General features: G+C 39.4%; 1 protein-coding gene across 1 annotated transcript in view; it reads left to right on the forward strand.

Annotated features, from left to right (window-relative positions):
• FREM3 (FRAS1 related extracellular matrix 3) overlaps nt 1-20,932 on the forward strand; it is a 91,306-nt gene extending 70,374 nt beyond the window's left edge. The window contains exons 6-8 of the mRNA XM_042933916.1: nt 5,909-6,160; nt 17,378-17,527; nt 20,688-20,932. Coding sequence (XP_042789850.1) covers nt 5,909-6,160; nt 17,378-17,527; nt 20,688-20,929 — 644 coding nt within the window. The 3' untranslated portion in view covers nt 20,930-20,932. The remainder of the gene's footprint in view (nt 1-5,908; nt 6,161-17,377; nt 17,528-20,687) is intronic.
• Nucleotides 20,933-23,284: the final 2,352 nt, after the last annotated feature.

Below are 23,284 nucleotides of genomic sequence, written 5' to 3' on the forward strand. Positions count from 1 at the left end.
TGATTGGCTTGTTTCTCTGGGTCATGTTAGGAGGCAGAAAGCAAATTATTCTGAGCAGGTTCCAAGTACATTCAAACAAAAGACCTTCTCTTTTTTTTCTTTAAAAAAAATATTCTGGGGGCACCTGGGTGGCTCAGTCGGGTAAGCATCCGACTTTGGTTCAGGTCATGATCTCACAGTTCGTGAGTTCAAGCCCCTCATCGGGCTCTGTGCTGACAGCTCAGAGCCTGGAGCCTGCTTCAGATTCTGTGTCTCCCTTTCTCTCTGCCCCTGCCCTGCTCACACCCTGTCTCTGTCTCTCAAAAAGTGAATAAACGTTAAAAAAAAATTTTTTTTTACTTCTGTTTCTTTGAGTATAAGTATGTTTGTAGTTTATAGAAGTTATACCTTGCATTTTGGGGGGGGGGGTCCTTTGGATCATTCAGAAGTTCCTTAACTGTAGGCTTGCTGGGGGTAAACTCCTTCAGTTTTTCGTTTATCAGAACATGTTTTTATTTCAACTTCCATCTTGCAATTCTAGGTTGACGGTTATTTTCTTCCAGCATTTTGACACTTCATCATCTTCCAGCTCCTTGTGCTGTTGTTGAAAAGCCTGCCCATGGTCTAAAGTCGTCTTTGCAGTGATCTGTCTTTTCTATGCGTTCAAGATCTCACATTTGTTTGGCTGAATCTGTGAAAGATCTGAGGGCTTTACTTGAGGATGCTTTCCTCCAAGGAGGATTTGTGTTGCTTCTTCCAGGATGTAAGAGCAGCGCTGACCCAGAAACACTCCTGCTCCCCTGCATCCCCAGACTTAATTGTACAGTTTCAGATTCTGCTCTCTGATGGAGCCTCGGCCCGGGGCCCAGTGTCCCCTGAAGTGTGAGACTGCACTTGCTGTCAGGATGCACCAGCTTCCGAGTGGGATTCCCTTCTCTAGCTTTATGGTATTTGGGGTTTGGGGGCTTTAAGATCTTGCTTTTGTTTTATTCTGGCCCTGGAGATTTTCCTTATTCCTATGAGCATAGAAAAGTTAGAATACTATTTCCTCTAGATGATTTGTAGTGGGAGAGCACCCCGGTACACCCCAGTAGTCAGCCAAACTACTGGTAACTCTTCTAGACTCTTCTAGACAGAGCTTCTGGTGCTGCTCCAGCCCAGCCTTTCCCAGCCTTCCTTTCATTCCACTTGCTCCTGCACCTCCCCCAATCATGGACCCTCCTGGGCATGAAATGAACTGTGCCTGGGGCTTCTGACAATAACCTGCTTCAACCAGGAGTTAAATGCTGCTTTTCTAAAGAAGAGTGACTTTCTGTCTTGCTGCCCTATTAAAAAAAATCTATGTTAAATGAAATTTGTATGTTTAAAAGAATTTACAATTAAATACTATAATAACTAAAGATAATGTGGGGAAGTAAAAGATGCCCCATCAGGAGATGAATATTTTACTTATGGAGAGTCAATCAGGGAGTTCTCTACCTCAATTTTCTCATTGATAAAGTGCCCTAGCCACCTCAGAAAGTTATCAAATACTGTAATATAGTGATTCAATTAACCTGTAGTGTAGTTTCTTCATAGAACTTTCTCTGACTTTAAGTACCATCTATGATTTTTATAAAGCAAATGTACTATGTAGCTGCAGAAACTAAGCCATATAGTCTCTGTAAAGAAACAATTTTTTTTTAAATAACTTCATAGATTCTCCCACTCCTAGTGATGTCTGAACAACAGACATATTATAGGAGAGCCTTCTCTAATGTTCCTTGCAAGAATGCTATAGAACAACCACTGGTCAAGTGGCCTAACAAGAGTTGAGGCTCGGTTGCTAAAGCATCTTTTTGAAAACAACCTGGAACCACATTCATGCTCCTTGGACATGCTTTATTATTAAAAAAGAGATATGTACAGACTATTGCCAAGGAACCTGATCTTATAACTCAGGTTATATTTGATGTTCTCAGAACAGAATTTTCTCTCTTAATTCCTGGGGATCTTAACTTACTATCAATAAAACAGAGCTTTAATTTTTTTTTAACTAAAATAAATACCAGTATTCTCTCTCCTTGCCTGTTACACATAACTGATCATTGGTTTTCCAAAGTTAAATTTCCAGAATCCTAGGAAGAATGGACCACTTAAATAAACTGAATTTTTTTTATTAAATGAGATATAAATTAGACTACCTTTCTCTATCAATGCTTGTTGTTTTAAAATTTAAAAAAAAACGGGGCACCTGGGTGGCTCAGTCGGTTAAGCATCTGACTTCAGCTCAGGTCACGATCTCACGGTCCGTTAGTTCGAGCCCCCCGAGTCGGGCTCTGGGCTGATGGCTCAGAGCCTGGAGCCTGCTTCCCATTCTCTGTCTCCCTCTCTCTCTGACCCTCCCCCATTCATGCTCTGTCTTTCTCTGTCTCAAAAATAAATAAACATTAAAAAAATTTTTTTTTAATTTAAAAAAAACATGCTAAAATATATTGTTTTACTTTTGGTTTGAGTCGAGTTTCACAGCCAAATGATTTTCAATAGCAATTATATTTTAATCTTTCATTGAACCCAGAAAGCTACCTAATTACAAGAATGTCTATTTCACCAAGTGGATCAGCCAGCTGAAAAAATTGAACAGAAAGGGGAAAAATCCCAATCACTTTTGTTTTATGAACTATGATAAATCCTTATTTGACTATTCACTAGACAAAATATATTGAGAAAGAGATTTCATAAAGACAGCTGCTATTTAATAAAGATAGCATTAGATACTTACTATGCAAGTCCAGTGTATATCTGCTTTTGGTATTTATCCTGAGGAGCTAAATGTGCAGTTTCTGATAAGGATGTTTTCTCACTTCAGCTGTCATATCAACATTCTGCATGCCAGACAACTAGGGAAAATTTTTAAAAAGTGTATTCTCCAATGTATAATCCCTTTTAAACTTTGGGCTCTTAAAAAAGCATCTCAAAGGTTGTTTTTTAATCTGATTATTGAAAGAGTTTATTGCTTTTCCCCATTTTTTGTGTATAACCTGAAGGCTAAAAAGTCTCCCTAATCAACAGAGTGTCTCATTGTGTTCCTGTGAACTTTCTGTGTTGTAGGCACTTACCTCTCTATTTAGTTGGGGAGGGCCTCTCTCTAACACTTCTTGATAGCCCTGTCTCTGACACTCTGGGAACCAGCCTCTCCTTCCTGACTTGGCTCACAGAGCTCTTCCAAGCATGGAGTTCACAGGACTGAAGTGGGAGGGAACATCATGAAGGAATAAATTTCAAACCACAGGCTGGAACTGGAGCTTGGCTGGCTTCCCCAGCAAATGACAATCCCCCAGGATAGCTATCCACACCTAGAAGTTACTGCCCTCTGCCTTTGTAAACATGTTTTATTTCCATCAATCCCTCCAGCTCTTTATTTTTAGGCTCCCAGAATTACAAAAAACAGTAAATTTGCTACTACCTGATAATTCTAAAACTTGTGCTATTGAAAAATCATCCTGAAACATTTTGTGAGTTAGTGCCTTTCCGAGCAAAACCTATGAAGTCAATTTAGGAAGCTTCTTCACTTTCTGACAAGCTGTGTGTATACATGAAACACACATTCATCGATATCAACTTATATTTATATCAATGCACATTGGCAAGAAGGCAGTGGACGTTGGTGTTAGCCTGTGTATAAGCATATACCATAGCCACAAATAAGAAAGACACCTGCAAAACTAGAATGTCCAGTTCAGAAGCTCACTGTCATATCCCCATTGCTTCTTATTAAGGAGAAGTGTGGTGAGAAATATTTATTCTTTTCAAAAAGTGCTTATTTAATATATTGAGTAATGTTACAGTCTTTATTCTACCTAAATCTGGTCTGCCTAAGTCATTTAAATTACTGTAACTACTTTTTACTCTTTTAGCTCTAAACCTGTCGTGTTGATATTTTTTTTTAATACTGCAGAAAAATATACTGACTTGAACTCTTGGTGGGGATTATAAAATGGTACAACAGCTATGGAAGTAGAGAGGTTCCTCAAAGAATTAGAAATAGAACTGCTATATGGTCCAGCAATTCCATTTCTGGGGATATATCCAAAGAAGTTGGAAGGAATTGAAAAGATATTTGCACACCCTTGTTCATAGCAACATTATTCACAGTAGCCAAGGTGAAGCAATCCAAGTATTCATGGACAAATGGATGGATAAACAAAATGTGATTTATATGTACAATGGAGTATTACCCAGCCTTAAAAAAGAAGAAAATTGGGGCACCTGGGTGGCTCAGTCAGTTAAGCATCCGACTTCAGCTCAGGTCATGATCTTGCAATTCGTGGGTTCGAGCCCCGTGTTGGGCTCTGTGCTGACAGCTCAGAGCCTGGAGCATGCTTCGGATCCCGTGTCTCCCCTCTCTCTGCTCCTTCCCCACTTGCACTGCGTGTGTGTCTCTCTCTCAAAAATAAATAAACATTAAAAAGAAGAAGAAGAAAATCCTATCACATGCTACACCATGGATAAAACCTTGAAGACATTGTGCTAGAGGAAATAAGACAGTCACAAAAAAGAGATAAATACTGTGTAATTCCACTTACATGAAGTACTTAGAGTTGAAAATTCATGGTGGTTGCTGGAGACTGAGAGGGGAGGGGAAAGTGGGGAGTTGCTATTTAATGGGTATAGAGTATCAGTTTTGTAAGATGAAAAAATTCTAAATATTTCACAATAATGTGAATAAACAACACTATTGATATGTACACTTAAAAATGGTTAAGATGGTAAATTTTAGGTTATTTTTATTTTACCACAATAAAAAATTGCACTAATTCCCAGAAATCCTACTCCTAAGTATGTCCTCAAGAGAAATAAAATTATGTACCCATTCAAAGACCTGTACTAGAATATTTATAGCAACATTATTCAGAAGAGCTAAAAATGGAAAACAACCCAAATTATCAAGTGGTGAGTAGAAAAATAAATTGTGGCATAGTCATACTGAATAGAATACTATTCAGTAATAGTGGCATAGTCATACTGAATAGAATACTATTCAGTAATAGAAAGGAAAAACAAAAACCTGATGAATCTCAAAAACATTGTGCTAAATGAGAGAAATCAGACACAAAAGAGTAAGAACTGTATATTTCATTTATATGAAATTCTCATAAAGGCAAGTAAATCTGTAGTGACAGAAAACAGATTAGTGGTTTCTAGGGCTAGGAGACAGGGAAGGAGAAGGATTGCGACAGGTATATGTCATCTTTTATGGGTGGATAAAAATGTTCTGTATTATGCTTGTGGTAATGGCTACATGACTGTATACATTTGTCAAAACTCATCAAATGGTACGTTTAAATTTGGGGATGTTAATGTATGTAAATCATTACAATAAAATTTAAAACACAGTGCATCTAAACTGAAATCTTCCAATCAATCCTGTACTTCCTCTAAAATAACTAGTAATTTTGTGGCTGCATTTTGGTGCCATGCAAGGAACTCTAGTCAGGGCGTGAAGAGTCAGATTACGTAGACAGTACTCTGTAGCTCTGTGGCTATGGGAAGGGGAGAGACAGGAAGACATCTGTACCACGACCATGGCATGGACTCTCTGATCCTAATTTCTCTGCATTTCAGTGTTCCCATCTGTAACATGAACGAATTAAGCTAAACCAAGCCTAGTATTTTGTGATCCTTCAGTTTATTTAGCCCCTAATTTAACAGAACTTATTCAGTATGTACCCTATTTAAAGACCACTAACTGTGAAATAACTGTTCTGAAAGCCTTCTAAGTACAATATTAATAACTATGATTGTCAGAGGTAAGTATGATTTATAATTCAGATAGCATTGTGCTCCATGCCGTTACCTAAAAATAGTTTGAAGAACCAGTGGGGAACAGGTTTCCTACTTGGAATTCCATTTCTTCTCACCTTCTCTGTTCCATCTCATATTCCTACAGGTTCTGCCTCAGGCTCCATTCCTTCAGCTGCATTATCTTTCTCTGACTACGTCTCCCGTCCAGAAGATGGCGCCAGCATCCTCCACTTTGACAAGGATGAGGCTGAGAAAAGCTGCCGGGTCTTGATCATCGATGACTCCCTCTATGAAGAGGAGGAATCCTTCAGTGTTTCACTGAGCCTGCCAGTGGGAGGGCGACTGGGAGCCCAGTTCCCCACGACAAAGGTGGTTATCCTGGCTGATCCTAATGATGGTAAGTCCATTTCCTGCTTTCAACTCTTTTTTTTCCCTAGGTAACCTGCATGATTCCTTTTTTTTTTTTTTTTCAACTTTAGCTAATTAACATATAGTGCAGTATTGGGTTCGAGAGTAGAATTCAGTGGTTCATCATGTCACATACCCAATGCTCATCACAATAGTGCCCTTTTTAATACCCACCACCCAGCTAGCCCATCTTCCACCCACCCCTCTCTGTCAACCCTGTTTGTTCTCTATCATTGAGTCTCTTGTGGTTTGTTTCCCTCTCTTCTCTCCACCCCCTTTCCCATATGTTCATTTGTTTTGTCTCTTAAGTTCCACATGAGTGAAATATTTCGTGTTCGTCTTTCTCTGACTGACTTATTTCACTTAGCATAAATAGATCTATGTCATTGCAAATGGCAAGATTTCATTCTTTTTGATGGCTTAGTAATATTCCATTGTGCATATGTGTGTGTGTGTGTGTGTGTGTGTACCACATCTTCTTTATCCATTCATCAGTTGATGAACATTTGGGCTCTCTCCATAGTTTGGCTATTGTTGATAGTGCTGCTATGAACATTGGGATGTATGTACCCCTTCAAATCTGTACTTTTGTATCCTTTGGATGAATACCCAAAGATGCAATTGCTGGATCATAGAGTATTTATATTTTTAGTTTTTTGAGGAACCTCCATACTGTTCTCCAGAGTGGCTGCTCCAGTTTGCATTCCCACCAACAATGCAAGAGGGTTCCCCTTTCTTCTCATCCTTGCCCATACCTGTTTTTTCTTGTGTTGTTAATTTTAGCCATTCTGACAGATGTGAGGTGATAGCTCATCATAGTTTTGATTTGTATTTCCCTGATGATGAGTGATGTTGAGTGTCTTTACATGTGTCTGTTAGCCATCTAGATGTCTTCTTTGGAAAATGTCTATTCATGTTTTCTGCCTATTTCTTAATTGGATGTTTGTTTTTCAGGTATTGAGTTTGATAAGTTCTTTACAGATTTTGGATACTAATCTTTTATCAGCTATGTTGTTTGCAAATATCTTCTCCCATCTTGTAGGCTCCCTTTTACTTTTATTAACTCTTGGCAATAACTGCCTTATTATTACATTGTCCTTCAACAGTTGAGAGATAAATCTATTTGCTGTTCCTTTCTCCAAAGACTGTGAGTGGCTTGTCAAATACATAGATATCACCAACCCCAAGAACAAAAAAATAATTCAGGAAGATAAAATATTTGTGTATGAATTTATTTAAAAAAAACAGCCTAAGGATGTGACCCAAGACTTAGAAAGAAGCCAAGAAGAGGACCAAAGTTAAGTATCTGATTCTCCAACCTGGACTGCCCACAGTGACCCTCATCTTAGCTGCATAAGGGGGCTTGCTCATAACAATAAGTACATGATTCTTCAAATGGTACAAGGGTACCATGGAGCTCCCATGTCTAGGCATCCAGACTTTTCTTCCTACCCTATGTGACAAAAAATTTGGCTCTAGTTCCAGGGTATCCCAGCTGAAATTTGGCCAGAGAAGAAGGGGTCTCCTCACTCCTCAACACCAACCCCATGCCCCAGATGTGATACAAAGTATCAAGCCCAATATTATTTTCCTAGGTCTCAATTGCCCTTTCTACAAGAGGCACTTTCAAGAGAAAATGTTGATAAAGCCAGGAGCAGGATCAGACTATCTCATTACCAGTCTCAGACTGCTTCATCTCTCAAACATGCTTCTGTCAGGATTTGAGCGGCTGTGAGTTGCTGTGTTCAGATCTAGGCAAGATTAGATGGCATTCTGAGGCTGGGCATTACAACCTCTCCAGGTGACGTTGGTCAGGTCAAGCTATCTGGAGCTCAGTTTCCCAATCCATAAAGTAAGGAGGTTTAAATGTGTTATCTCTAGGGACGCTTCCAACTCTAGAATTTGATGTTTCTTTTTTTTTTCCAAAGTATGTATGTATGTATGTATGTATTGAGAAAGAGAGTGTGAGTGCATATGAACAGGGGAGGGGCAGAGAGAGAGAGGGAAAGAGAATCTCAAGCAGGCTCCATGCTATCAACACAGAGTCCGATGCAGGGCTTAATATCATGAACCCGTGGGAGCATGACCTGAGTCAAAATCAAGAGTTGGATGCTTAACCAACTGAGCCACCCAGGCGCCCCTAGAATTTGACAGTTCTTGAAGTCCTTCTTAAGGCTTTAGTTAATCATTACTCATACCTATAAAATGAAATACCCTATAGAATATTTGAGTATTTTTTAAATGTTGTCATGAACTTAAAAATTTGTGTTAAAACACTGCTCCTAAAAAGTCAGGTAAAACGGCTAATCACTGAATTTGAATGGCCTTCTGATTCAGGCTACCCATTTTGTTTTCTGTTTCTCCAAGGCTTCCTCCAGATAAATAAATTCCTATTGTTTGACTCATGCTATTTTTTCTACTTGGGTTCTAGGAGATCCCCCAAAATAATGTCTGTACACTATATAGTTTTTCATGCTGTAACATTTTCTAAGCATATAATGAGTTACACTTTGATAAGGAAGTACATTGCAATTTTACCCACACATTTAGGAAGAAATTTTTCTTAAAAATCATCCTGAAAAACTAAAGCAAAAGTAAAGAATAAGATTGTCCAACCTTCAATGATTCTCTTTTTTTTCCCAGTGAGAAGTATATTTCTTACAACCTCTTTCCCTAACACTTTTTAAGAGTTTATCAAAACACCAGAGTGTCCTGCAAAACTACAAATACCAGAGATGAGCATAAATGATCCAACAGACATCAGAGCTAAGCAAGAAATTTCACAGGGCTCAGAATGGACTATGACTTTGTTGGTGTGCTCAAAAGTGAGTTTACTCTTGGACCCACCTTATGGAAGAGCTTGGACCGAGCTTCTTAACCCAAATCTCAGTGTTTGTGTGTACAGTAAGAAATGAATAACTGTCAAAGGGGTGGACATTCAAGTCTATTGGTCAATATGGTAGGCTGAATAATGGCCCTCAAATAAGTCCATGTCCTAATCCCTCAAAGAGAAATACTTTCTCTTTGAGTCCTGACATATCCCCACTTACTTTTTACTTTAAAACCTCACTAGTTTCAAAATGTTGTTTTTTATTTTTGAGAGAGCACAAGTGGAGGGGGAGCAGATAGAGGGGGTGACAGAAGATCTAAAGTGGTCTCTGTGCTGACAACAGTGAGTCCGATGTGGGGCTTGAACTCACAACTCATGAACTGCTAGATCATGACCTGAGCTGAAGTCAGACGCTCAACTGACTGAACCATCCAGGTACCCCTAAAAACCTTAGTAGTTTTAAATCTTACCATGTTTAGAATGGAGAAATGGTGTCACTCTCCAATGCTAAATATAAAAAGAAAGGGAAAAAAATAGAACAAAAAGGAAGAAAATTAACACAAAATCCAGTATATGATACAGTTGTTAACTTACAGTATTGTTTGAAATGATTTTAGTAGATTCTTAAGTAATTAAGTCATTCAAGAAACATTTATAGTGACCTACTGTGCACTTAGCACAGGACCACAAAGTCAAATAAGGTCTTTCTCTTGCCTTCCTGTCACATCTGACTTGATCTCTACTTAGACTTCTCAAAATCATGACATCTTTTGAATGGGGAAACAGTCATGTACAGAAATAATGGACGATTTTTAGTTCAGTATAAACAATCTTAATCGCTACATACTTTTCTGAGCAAGTCACTGTTAGTAATGGTTGAATCCAGGAAACTTGCATTCAGATCCTTTAACATTTATTGATGATGGAGCACTTTGCTAAGCTTAGAAAACCCCAGTACCCACTCATTAAAGGAGACTACATGGGCAACGACCTTATAAGCAGGAAATTGTTTGATGTGCATCTTAGCAATGCCATCAAGCCACAGAACCACCTCTATCTAGCCTGGGCAAAGACTGTCGGGAGTCCTGGACTCTCAAGGTCCATGGTCAGAATACTCTTCCTTTTAACATGCTGGAATGGACAGCCCATTCTTTCTTCTGGCTGCTTTCTCTTTTCTAGGTCCCACACAGAGTAAACTTCATAAAGCAATTTTGCTACAGATGTGACCATACTAATCTAGCCCCACTCTGCTGAGGCTGCACAGTCACGTTCCCTGTAGCCCCAGATGGACTGTACTGAGTAAGTGCCCTAAAACATCCCAATTCCACAGTCAGAATTAATGATATTTCAGCAAAGGTATTCTGTAAAATTCTAAGGTGTGACTTCCTCCCCTTTCAGGTCCCGGCGGTGGCGCTCAGGTAACAACTGCCCCTGAATGATTGCTATGGGTGCTTCTTCCACTTTAGTCACTAGACTTAAAGGTATTCAGAGATTTTGCCATTCATGATGCTACTGGTTCCTTTGAATGGTACCATTTTACCTTCTCCTTGAGAAATAGCCACGTGTGCCTACCACGTGATTATAATCTTTTGGAATACCGATGTTAAATGACAATTCCTCTAATTCAGTTTTTAAGCACTAAACTTTTATCAAACTCTAATGTGTAGTCTATCTCAGGCAGTAATATAGTTGTCGTTTCAGTCAGGAATAACAAGTGTCTTACAAAATTGACGGTTTGGGAAAATATTGAGCAAAGTGCACACTCATTTTCCAGGGTTAGGATTTTGTGTGTAATTTGCCATAGTCTGGGCACTTGTTAAGAACCAATAATGCTTTCTTTGTTCAGACATGTCGAGTCCATCATCTTGTAGCAGAAGTAGGTTTTCATTTAGGCCAACTATCCAGCAGTCTAAAGATGTGGCCAAGCCAGTTGAAGGAAAACTTTTTTTTTTCTAATTAGAATTGGAATGCAATGGGTTTTTTTGTTTGGTTGGTTTGGGTTGTTTTAGATAATTTTTTTAATTGACGTATAGTTGGCACATAATGTTACATTAGTTTCAAGGGTAAAACATAGTGATGGTCAAGTCTCTATGTTATGATGTGCCCACCACAAGTGTAGCCACCATCTGTTACCACACAACGCTATTACAATACCAATGACTGTATTCCCTGTGCTGTACCTTTTAAGGGATGAAATGTTGTTATTCTATTTAGCTAGATTCTGAGAAGTGTTTTGCTTCCTTAAACAGAGATCAAATATCCCCTTGTCAGATGGGTCACCTACAGGAATACCTTTGTAAAGGCAACTACCATGGAGTAACTCTAAGAAAAGAAATCATTCAGGAGCAGAGGCAACTGAACCATCCAAGATCCTGGCCCTGCACTACCACAGAATCCCTTATAAAAAACAGCAACTGATGAGGGCAGATACCACAGAGTATGGCCAATAAGTATTAGCTAAATGAATGCGTGATAGGCTTCAGACCCTAACTTCCACTGGCCCTGTACCAGGGGCAGGAGGAAACTGAGGACACTTTTTTTTTTAATGTTTATCTATTTTGAGGGAGAGAGAGACAGGGTGTGAGTGGGGGAGGGGCAGATAGAGAGGGAGACAGAATCCGAAGCAAGTTCTAGGCTCCAAGCTGTCAGCACAGAGCCGGATGTGGGGCTTGAACCCACGAACTGTGAGATCATGACCTGAGCGGAAGTCAGACGCTTAACTGACTGAGCCACCCAGGAGCCCCCTGAGGACACTTTTAATTAGCAAATTGTGTCTGTTTTATATTTAAACACTTATAGCAGGTTCCTGTTTTCTACTGAGGAGGTTTCTTTCAGTTTTTATGATGTGATTTGAAAACTTGTAATCTGCTACAAAGAAAGAATTGATGTCCAGTTTCATAGAGGGCTGTTAGTTTTGTCCTGAGGCAATAAGATTTGTATAACATGCATAAAATTTGCCTATAAAGATTGCCACATAGATTAGTATCTTTATCATTGAATGGGTATTGAACAGAATGATGACAGATTTAAGAAAACATTGTAAAGAAAAATTGTGTAAAGAAATTGCATATAAACAAGGTGTCATTTTGGTGAAATCAGCACATCCAACTTTTTTTTTATGTGGTTAATACTGTTGCAAGACCAAGATAAAGTTCAACACATAAATGGTTTTAAAACCTGAAAGACCTTTTTCTGTGCTGTAAAACTAGGAAACCATTCAGAAGAAAGAGTATCACTGTGCTGTATAGGCTTGTTCATATTACAATACAATTGCCACAGGCTTCATAAATAGAAAAAATTATTTCAGTTCTTTTTTTAAAGTTTTTTTATTTTTTTATTTATTTTGAGAGAGAAAGAGAGAGAGTGAGAGAGAGAATCCCAAGCAGACTCCCCACCATCAGCACAGAGCCCAATGTGGAGCTTGAACCCACAAACCATGAGGTCATGATCTGAGCTGAAATCAAGAGTCAGATGCTCAACCAACTGAGCCACCCAAACACCCCACTGTTTTTGTTCTTAAACTTGGGTGCCATAGTTCACTTTTTGCAGCTTAAAGTCTCGTAAGATGTATTTTTTTGTTTTGCACTGATTGCCACTGTTGTCTTGCACATATCTTTCTGGAAATGCTTACCACATTTGACCTTGTGACCACTCATTTTTCTCAAAACTCTCTGCTCTTGATACTCCTGGTTCCCCCTTTCTTGCCACCAATCTGTTTTTTCATTCATCTGTCTGTCCTTCCTTTTTCTTTCTTTCTTTTCTTTCCTTTTTTTTTTTTTGTTTCTCTTTTGCACTTTTTCCCCTCTGCCAGTTTCCCTAAAGGTTGATTCCGCCACTACAATTCTCTTTATTCATCCATATTGGATGATTATATCATCTATACAGGATGGACTCCAACTTGTGTGCCTAACACCCTCAAATCTTATCTTGAGCCCTGATTCTTGAACTCCAGATTCACACATTAAACCTTTCTAGACCTGTCTACTTGGATATCCCATCAGATGTCATCATCTTGCCCTCTCTTACTCCTGGTCTAGACTATTTCCCCCCCTATATTCCCAACTAAGTTATCGACAATTCCACTCCCACACCCCCAGGGCATCCTAGAAGCTGCCTACATCCAACCACTGGGTGCTGCTCAGGACACTTACCCCATTCATCTCCCCCTTCAACCTTAATACTAGTATGTACTTCAAACCATGCTCATGTGTCACCTGGTAATTGCAGTAGCTTCCTACTTGGTAACGTTAACTCTTCCTTCAATCTGTAGCTCACACTGAAGTTAGACAGATGTACAGAAAACAACAGCAAAAGCCAACCACCTTTCCACTGCTTAAAATCGGTTCCCACGTTCTATAGAGTCTAAAAAGTAAAGACTCATTTACTTCAAATTGATCCAAGTCCCTGCAGTATCTGGCTTCTACCTTCCTCTCTAATGCATTCCCAATATCCCTTTACTCTCATCTCATATATCACTAGGAAACAAAGGCTTGTATTTCTCCCCAGACACCAGGCTTCTTCAGGCTTATGTGCCTTTTTCCGTATTAGCCACTCTGTTTGGAACATTCCTCCCAGCTTTCCCATTGGTCCATTCTCCTTCATCCTCAGATCCAGCACAGCTTTATTCCTCCCAGGACTCCTCCTTTGAGCCTTGACGTTGTGCCTTCTCTTGTCCAAGCACGCAGGGGTCAGCTGATTGAAACTGGTGTGGCTGCCCTCTTATACCAAAAATACCTTGAGGGCAAAATATACCTACTCCTCTATATCCCCATTAGCTACCACAGTGCTTAGAGCACAGAGGGGATGTTCAGTAGGTGTTTAACTGAACAAAACAAAATTGAATTTGACTTCGTGAGGCCTGATATTAAAGAACTCATATTGACTCATAGGCATCACCTCTTTCTTTCCTAAGAATTCAGAAATCATTTTAAATAAACTGTTCGAGAATTTTTCTAGAGATTAAGCTTACCAGTTTGCTTCTGGATTTTATTTTCTCTGCTGAGGCAACTGAAAAGACATTTTCCTACCTTCCATCTTTTGACATCTACCCTGTTCTGAGGGGTTTCTCAATGTTTACCAATAGTGCTTCTGTCACTTCCTCTGAAAGTCCTTTCTGGATCTTGTCATGAAATTTCCCTGAATCTGGACATTGAATTCCACTGAATTACATGCCAGTCATATCTCTTGTAAGCGCTTCACTTCCCAACTTGTCATACTCCTTTTCCCTATTTCTGTTTAAAGGACATTCTCTTTGAAAGGAGATCAAAACACATCTATGGCTGTGGAATCAATTTAACGTAAGTGTGCTGGGGTCACAACCATCATTTTCTTTGAAAGGAGATAAAAACGCATCTACGGCTGTGGAATCAATTTAACGTTAAGTGTGATGGGGTCATGCTCTCATAATTGCCTTCCCTTAAGGATTACTGCCATCACCTCAGTTCTTTAGACAGACCTAGGACAAAGATAACTGGAGACACTGCTGGGCAACACAGAGGCAGTCTTTTCTCCATTTCAACAAATCTCCTGATGCGCCATACACAGAGCATCTCAGGAGGGTTTCATTATTTTTCTTCCAAGTGGCACTATCCTCCTCTTACATCTTACATCTGACTATATTCCTAGAGGCTTGGCACATTTTTTTTTCTGCATAGCAACATATATGACCCAAGTATGTTTTCTCTTTCTTACCTCTTGCCCTTCCCTATACATAATACAGAATAAGTTCTGTGCTAAAATATCAGATCACTTTGTCCCAACCTAAAAAAAAACAAAAACAAAAAACAAAAAAAAAACCCTTTGTAATAAGTTCAAAATGTAACAGAAGTGAGTTAAAATGATTTTTTTGACAAATTCTTCAGTACTTGTAATACACCAGCCTCCGTGTCACTGAGGGTATGCTTGGACTATAGTCCCTGACCCTGAGAAGTGTGTAAGGTTGTCATAAAAACACAGAATAGCGTGTTAGCTTGGTAGCTTTAACATTTTAACTTTTTACAGAGGTCATAAATCAAGAGAAAGAGTTCTTTTTTTAATGTTTTTAACATTTATTTCTTTTTGAGAGACAGAGAGAGAGCGCAAGCAGGGGAGGGGCGTAGAGAGAAACACCGAATCTGAAGCAGGCTCCAGGCTCTGAGCTGTCAGTACAGAGCCTGATGCAGGGCTCAAATTCACGAACTGTGAGATCATGACCTGAGCCAAAGTTGGATGCTTAACAGATTGAGCCACCCAGACATCTTAAGAAAAAGAGTTCTAAGGAGACCGTTTGGGAAGTAATGTGTGTCCTGTACAATATGGAGGACACAGTGAATTGACGTTTGGCTCTACCTGGAAAATCACAACGTAGGAGTCAAGCTGGTTGGGTGCTCTGATGGATGAGCAAAAAAGAGGGGCTGCTTCAGGATTAGACAGTATTCCTAGAGTTTGTCAAGGCAACAGTTGCAGAAAGGTTGCCATGGACCAAATGTGAGCCAGGCACACAGGGGAGAGAGCCAGAATGAACTCGTCTTAGGTCTTGTCTGCAGGCGCCATCTAGAGGGGTGAATGAGCCTAAGCAGAAGCACTGCCAATGCTAATGGACTGAGGAATGATTAAGTGACCCACAAGAATAGAGATGCATCATCCTCATCAAGGGAACAGCAAATGAGAAATACACAACTACAGGAGTGAGGGCTCTCTAGAGAACACACAAAAGTGCCCGTGAGAAAGAGAATCAGTTTTCTTCCATCGTCTAAGACCAGAGCATGTGATCACCATGATGATAGCCACTAAGAAAGAACTTCCCTGCTCCTTTTGCCTTTCCTCCCTCTGTCCTGTCCCAAGCTTGGAAGTATCTGAAATATTCATCGGCAGCAATGGGGAGATGGCTTGAAAGGTCTAGGCAAGAAGAAAAGACAGAATGCCCCCCCCTCTTCTGTGAGCGCAGTCCTCCCATCTACGGTGAGCCCATAGCAAGGGTGCCCCACCCCTCAGGCACAGAGCTACTCAGAATGTTAGGAAGCATGGGGTAAAGAATGCCGAATTTCTTGAGTAAGTTATATATGGGTTCCCAGAGCAGGTAACTCTTAATCACATTCTTAAAGAATGAGTAGAAATGTGTGAAATCGGATATTTGGGAAGAGAGTTCCAGCTCAGGAAAAATCACCAGCAACAGTGAAGGCCCAGAAACACCCAGTGTGTTGGGTATGCAGTGAGCTGTTTAGTGCAACAGGGCACAGGGCCAGTTGTGGTGCCCAGTGATTCCAGAAAAATGGACTCCAGTCAGATAAGGAGAGGTCTTGTATGCCATGTTAAAACTTTGAGTAAAACTTTCCTCAGCATTAAGAAATCTACTAAAATACATCCTGAGTAAATAATGCTTATTAAATTTGATTTCCACCTTCCAAAATTTTAAATTTAATCCAGATATGCTCCCGTGTTGCATTATGCTTGCAAAGATGTCACCTCTATAATGTTAACTTTCCATTTACTCTCTCGGGGGTCATTCCTCCATGGTGAAGCTGCTTCTTGGTGTTTACATTTTTTTCTTGCCTCCAGATTTCACAGTCTACACAAACATTCATTTTAAAACCTTTCCATGACAGCTAGTATAGCTGTCTGGTATAACAGCTAGCTAAACCTGTGTAAGCTTTAAATAGTCAGCTAAGTTCATGGGCTACTTTTTAAAACACCGAGAACAAGATATAAATAGGTATACCCATAAAAGTCCTAACTTTCTCATTGTCAAACTTTTCCTCCCTTCAGGAGGAATATAGGCTACCCTTCTACCTGCCCCCTAAAGTCTGATTTCCACTTTGGCTTCCTCAACCTACTCTATCTAGGGACCCCCTTCTCTGCCTCCAGTGGAGCATTTCTGGCATCTCAGCTCATGGGATCCTGCCACCCCCTAGGATTTCTGTCTATCCCTGTGATCAACAAGTGTTATGAAAAAAGGAACAGCAGCAGTCCTCAAATTCAGAACCCTGGCTAGACTGTCCCTCAACATAAAGAGCACTTTCTCCTGAGAAAAAGCCTTGTAAATTCCCCACCATCCTTTCCCAAACAATAACTGACTTGCTTGAGTTACAGCTAGTTGGCCAATTTTCCCCAACAGAGAAATTTCTTTGTATGACAGAAATCTCTTGAAACAGAAAAGTGAGTAGAATTCTAGCTGATCTTATCTCACTGCACCTCCTGGAGTCAAATTTGTGGCATGTGATTCTGACATGGGTGTGTGTGTGTGTGTGTGTGTGTGTGTGTATGTTGTTTTTTCCTTCTCCAGTCTGTGGGATCTGTCAAGTCTGATGATTGTGACAAACATCCAGGGTCACAGGGCTAATGAGATAGTTGGCCTGGTGGGCTGAAGTATTCTTAATTTGTCCTTTGGTGCCTCCCTAGAGCCTACCCTGCACTTTGGGAATGCTGAGTATCATGTCGATGAAAGTGCTGGCTCCTTAGAGATCTGTGTCTGGAGGACAGGCCCTGACCTTTCACAAGCATCATCTGTCACTGTGCGCTCCAGGAAGACAGAGCCAGCATCAGCAGAAGGTGAGAGGACCACTTTTTTAAAAAATGTGTCATGGGGTACCTGGGTAGTTCATTTGGTTGAGCATCTGACTCTTGATTTCGGTGCAGGTCATATCTCATGGTTCATGAGTTCTAGCCTCGCATCAGGCTCTGTGCTATCAGCTTGGGATTCTCTGTCTCCCTCTCTCTCTGTCCCCTCCCTCTCATGCTCTCTCTCTCTTTCAAAAATAAACATTTTTTTAAATAAAAAATATATCATTATCAAGATATATGTATAGGGTGGAGACTAGTCTGTTAAGTGTAGTATGCCTGGTCTTTGTTAATGGACCCTGATTTTAAGTTTCTCCTACCTGAGCACATAGATGGTCTGTGTATGTAATGACTTTTGCTGTTTATAAAATAGACTTTATGATCCATTCATTACCCATTGGATTGTCATGGACCCAAATTAATTTTCTGAAGTTCAGAATATTTGTAGATACTATAAGCTGTTCATAACAGTGTTTCAGACCAAAATACCTCTTTAATGGCTGAATCAGGCCTGTCTCCTGGGGAAACCCAGGTACTGTTAGATCCTAGAAGGATAGGAGGTTTGCACTCTGACTCAGGCATTTTCCTTGGCTTAAGCATCGTGTCTTCATGGCCCACTCACCTTTGCCCCTCTTGATATGGACAATTAAGGCCTGGCTGACAGTGGAGCTAGACAGTTCTGGATACTACCTGCTCTGGCAAGCCTGTCAGCTGCTTTACCAAAAAATAAACAAACAAAAACCCAAAACACAGAATAGTTCAACAGGAAAAGAAAGGGGAATTTCCATCTACAATGATATCCACATTTTCTCATTTGTCATCTGGGACCTTTTAGTCTCCTGGGTCATGGACAATCAGTTAGTTCAGGATATCCAAGGCACATGAGAATATTTTAAGATAAAAGCACAAATCTTGCAAATAAAACCCAGCAATATTAAAGTCTACACTAACTAATGAAGCATCAAGAGAATAAAATCTATATTGACCTCTCAAATTGTAAACCCAGTTTCAGCATGTACCCATAAACAGGAATATAAAGAAGGAAAATAAAGACAGATTTAGAGCACGGTGCTTGCTCTTGGAAGAATTCACATGTTATAACTCTCCAGTGATTATATCATAGCACATGGTACATGAAACCAGTAATGATCCTTAAAAGGTTTTTTAGTAGGTTTTTGGTTTTTTCTTCTTGCTTTTTTTTCTTTTCTCTTCTTTCTTTTTCTTAATTTACAGAGGTCATTTTTCACTCTCTATGTGTTTGTGGAAACAAAAATAAATAGACTAATTGGCTTATTGGGCTATTTTACTTATGGATGGGAAAATAAAATTCGAATTCATTTAGATAATCCCTTTGCATACAAGTAATGACCCTTCTGCTAGCTCTCAGGTGGGGATGGACTAATAGAAATAATGCATCTGTGGAGCACCTGGGTGGCTAAGTCAGTTGAATGCCCAACTTCGCCTCCGGTCATGATCTCACAGTTCATGGGTTTGAGCCCCACGTCGGGCTCTGTGCTGACAGCTCAGAGCCAGGAGCCTGCTTCGGATTCTGTGTCTCCCTTTCTCTCTGCTCCTCCCCTGCTTGTGCTCTATCTCTGTCTCTCAAAAATAAGTAAATGTTAAAAAAAAATTTTTTTTAAGTAATGCTTCTGCTCAGCTTGGTTAATTAACAATAATAATTATGCATACATAGTTATACTATATCATTATAACTTGTTACATAAATAATAATTATAATTTCTTTGTACTAGATGCCTACTATTTGCCAGACTCCATGCTAGAATCTTTGCTGTATTATCTCTAATCTTCACAACAACCTTGTAAAATAGCAATAATTACCCCATTTTGCAATTAAAGAAACTGAGACTCAGAGAGTTTCAGTAGTTGGTACAAGTAAGCAATAGACTCAAGACCTGAACCAAAGTGTAAAAGATCCAAAAGTCTCTTTTCCTTGTTCTCCTGCCCTGGTATTTTTCAGCATAATCTTGCTTTGTCTTTCTTAAATGTAATTATTTAATGGCTTTTTTAAAAAATATCTTTGCAACAATCTCAAACTCACAGAAAAGTGACAAGTACAGGAAAAGCAGGGGTTTTTTTTCCTGAACCATCGAGAGTAGGTTGTCAATAAATTTGGAACCATCTCTCTGAAAACTTAGAATGCCATTCCTACAAAGATATTTTCCTCTATGACCACAATGCAAGCATAAAATCAGGAAATTAACTTGATAAAATTACTGCAATTTAATCCAAACACCTCATTCAAGATCCACCAGGTCTGATGTTTCCTTATAATTAGATTCAGGCTCTGCATCTTTGGCAGGAAAGTTGCAGAGATGACACTGTGTTGTCACTGGAGCCAATCAAATGGCACACCATTTCCATTTATCCTATTAATGGTGGTGTTAACTTTGATCACTTGGTTAAGTGGTATCTTCCAGGTCTCCCCACTGTGAAGTTATTTTTCTTCCTTTGCAATTAATAATTATTTTATGGAGAGATACCTTGAGACAATATAAATATTCTGTTCCTCGATTTATTAATATATTTATATTACCTAGGGTCTTCTATTGTATTCTACTGGTTATAATTTACCGCTGTCTTTACATTTGATGACTTTTTTAAATAAGTAGCAAAGAAATTATATGATTAGGTGAACTAACTTACAAAATAATTAATAACGCAGAAAGTGGCACCAACTCCATGACTTAGTAAAATTGAGCAGAATGTGATAAGGTTAACCAAATATCTAGCAAAGGTGAATGAGTGAAACCTAATGAAAATTAAATTCCTGATAGTTATCTTAACAATAAAAATTAAAAAGATAAATTCTTCACTACAAATTGAAGTTGCCTTCAGAGAACCTTCAGTCTATCAGTGGGATTTTTGTGGAAGTACTTAAAAAGTGATGTGCCTGGTCTCAACATGGAGAACACTGATGAGGATGGCCCATGTTCATGGATGAGAGACTATCATGGCATTCAGTAGAATATGGAAACTTTCTCTTTCTGGGGGTTGAGCCCACAAGATATGATTCTGAAGTTGCTATGTATATAGGAGAATGTGATTATTCCCCGAAGAAAATTTTTCTTTGAAGGAAAACTTGTGAAAGTGAATCCTACAGTCTCACTCTTGACCTTTCCTTTCCCACTAGCCGGAATAGATTATGTTGGCGTCAGCCGAATTCTGGGCTTTGCACCAGGAGTGCATATGCAGATATTCCAAGTGACAATCCTTGATGACCTGGGACAACCCATCTTGGAGGGTCCAGAGAGGTTTGAATTAGTTCTCCAGATGCCAGTGGGTGCAGTGCTTGGAGAACCAAATAAAACCACCATTTTCATCAATGACACCATCACTGACTGTAAGCAGAGTACTTGTAGTTCCTTTGATTGAAAGACTTTAAGGACTTAACAGCCAAAATATGTCTCCTAACAACAGAATGAAACTGTACTGTATTAACAGCTTTGCAACTCTGGAATATCAGTGATATTGTACTGTTATTGATGTTATATGTATGCTGGTGATATACACAAATATAGCTTATGTGACTGTATGGGTACAGAGATATGCACATATACAGAGAGAGGACTGAGCACAAAAGATTAGACTGTGTTCTTGTTTTCCTTTTCCTATTTTCTTTTACTTTGCTTCTAAAGCTTGTGAAAAACATTGTCATCAATTAAATCAAGAGTTAAGAACAAAAGGGTCGGCTTCTCTTTGCCAATTGATGCTCATCGTGAAGCACCTTTCACCCACATACATACTGTCACCCTCTTTCAGTTTTTCAGGTTATTGTGATAAGAGTGCCCTAACTGAAATTTGCCCATACGCTGAAATCTCCTTTTTGCGAATTGCTCAATTTTCCTCCACAAGTCCTTTTATCAGAGCCACTTAGGTAGGAAAATCCTTTCATCACCTCTCCCTTCTTTTGCAAATGCCTTTATAAAAGATGATTTTTAAAAAGCAATAAAATGATTTTTTTAATGTATCAAAAAAGAGAAGAAAGAAAAGTTGAAGAGTTGCATAATCCCTAAACTGCCCAATTAGTTCTTAAAGAAGTTTAAAGTTGGCAATATAAATTACCGACAGCATGCCTTAGCTAATACCCCATAAATCCGAGTTTCCCAACGATTTTGAAAAACACATCTTCATTCCCGTCATATCTTTTAGGTATTTCTTTGACAAACGCTTTTTAAATCTGTTTCAGACATGACTTAACCTATTTGCAAGCCAACATTGCACATAAGAACCGTTCCAAAAAACAAAACAAAACAAAACAAAACATTTCAAGAAGCCTTCCCCACAGATAGTGAAGGGGACGAGAAGGCCCTTGGCTGCCACGTGAGCTATGTATTTAGGTAGAGAAGTCCCTGTCATCAACCTGGGTTTTGCTGCCTTACTAGACAACATCAGCTTCTCCAACCAGAGAGGAGATTTTTCCAAGCTACCTTGTAACTCTTGACCTCACTTCTCCTTAAAATGAGAAATTTGGACTTGATTTCCAGTTCTAATTCCTGTCTGAGTACTTATCTATCAACAGAAAATCACTCTCCCTCATCTTATAATTTGCCCAGTTACCAGGATCAAAAATCTTTTAAATTCAGTTCAATTCAACAGATATTTATTGGGCTTCTCCAATGTGTCAAAAAGATATGAACGCTTCATAAATTTTTTTTTTTTAAGTAATGAAAAAACTATGTATTGGCCAGGGTAACTCTTAGGTACACCCAACAGTCCCCAAGTGAAGCAACCATCCTAAACTTCCCATTGAGCACCTCTGTGCCCATGATAAGTCCACATTGTCAGCCTTATACGGAAAGCCACAGAGGATTCTAGTTTGAACCTGAAATTAATCCCGGTCTTCCAGTGTTTTTCAGCCATTCTCTCTCCCTCTTCCCCCCACCCTTCTGTCTCTCATTCTGTCCTTGGTGAAGGAACTCCATCGAGAAGAATGCAGTGTTTATGCATGCAACATTTTTGTTGGGTAACATTACCAACAGTGCTTTCTGTGAGGTCAGTCTGTTCGATTCCTAATTTCCTCCCAGGAAGACATGCCTGGAAGCAAAATGACTTTTTTTAGGCTTCTAGGATTTAACCTGGTGTATTCTCTATAACTTTAGTTGTACTAAATGAATGTATATGCTGAATGAAGGTGATCTAACAGTCTAAAAGAGTGAAAAATGCCCAATTTCCTACCAAGAATGGACTGACACACTATGGAAAATTGGACTCATTTTCATTCCTCACATATTCTTCCCTCATGCTAACATTTTTAGGGAATAAAAAGTATGTACATATTTTTCTCATTAATACTTAATGGAGATATACCAGACGCATCCAGGATGTTGCTGCTACTGCATAAACTATACGTGGAAAAGTGTTGTATATTTTATTCTAGTATCCAGAGTCCACTTTAAGGAGCCCAATTTACAGGAGCCCTGCCTGAAAAAGACAAGCAGCCAAGCGCAGTCATTTTACTGGAGCAGGGGAGAGGAGACACCAGCTGTCAGTCCATACACTGCTGTACCCACCAGGTTTCAGCCCAGTTGATGATGGACCATGAGGAGCAGCCCAACACTGATGACTCCACAATCCATTTTCTACCAGGTAAGCATTCTGCAAATTTTTTGCCATGAGACACCACAATGTTGTACCTCCTAACCTTATTATAATAATGAATAATTATAAACAACCTAAATGTTCCCTGCTAGGGAAATTGTTAAATGAATTGTGGGATATCTACTTGAT

Source organism: Panthera leo, chromosome B1, assembly GCF_018350215.1.
Source record: "Panthera leo isolate Ple1 chromosome B1, P.leo_Ple1_pat1.1, whole genome shotgun sequence".
Classification (NCBI taxonomy): domain Eukaryota; kingdom Metazoa; phylum Chordata; class Mammalia; order Carnivora; family Felidae; genus Panthera; species Panthera leo.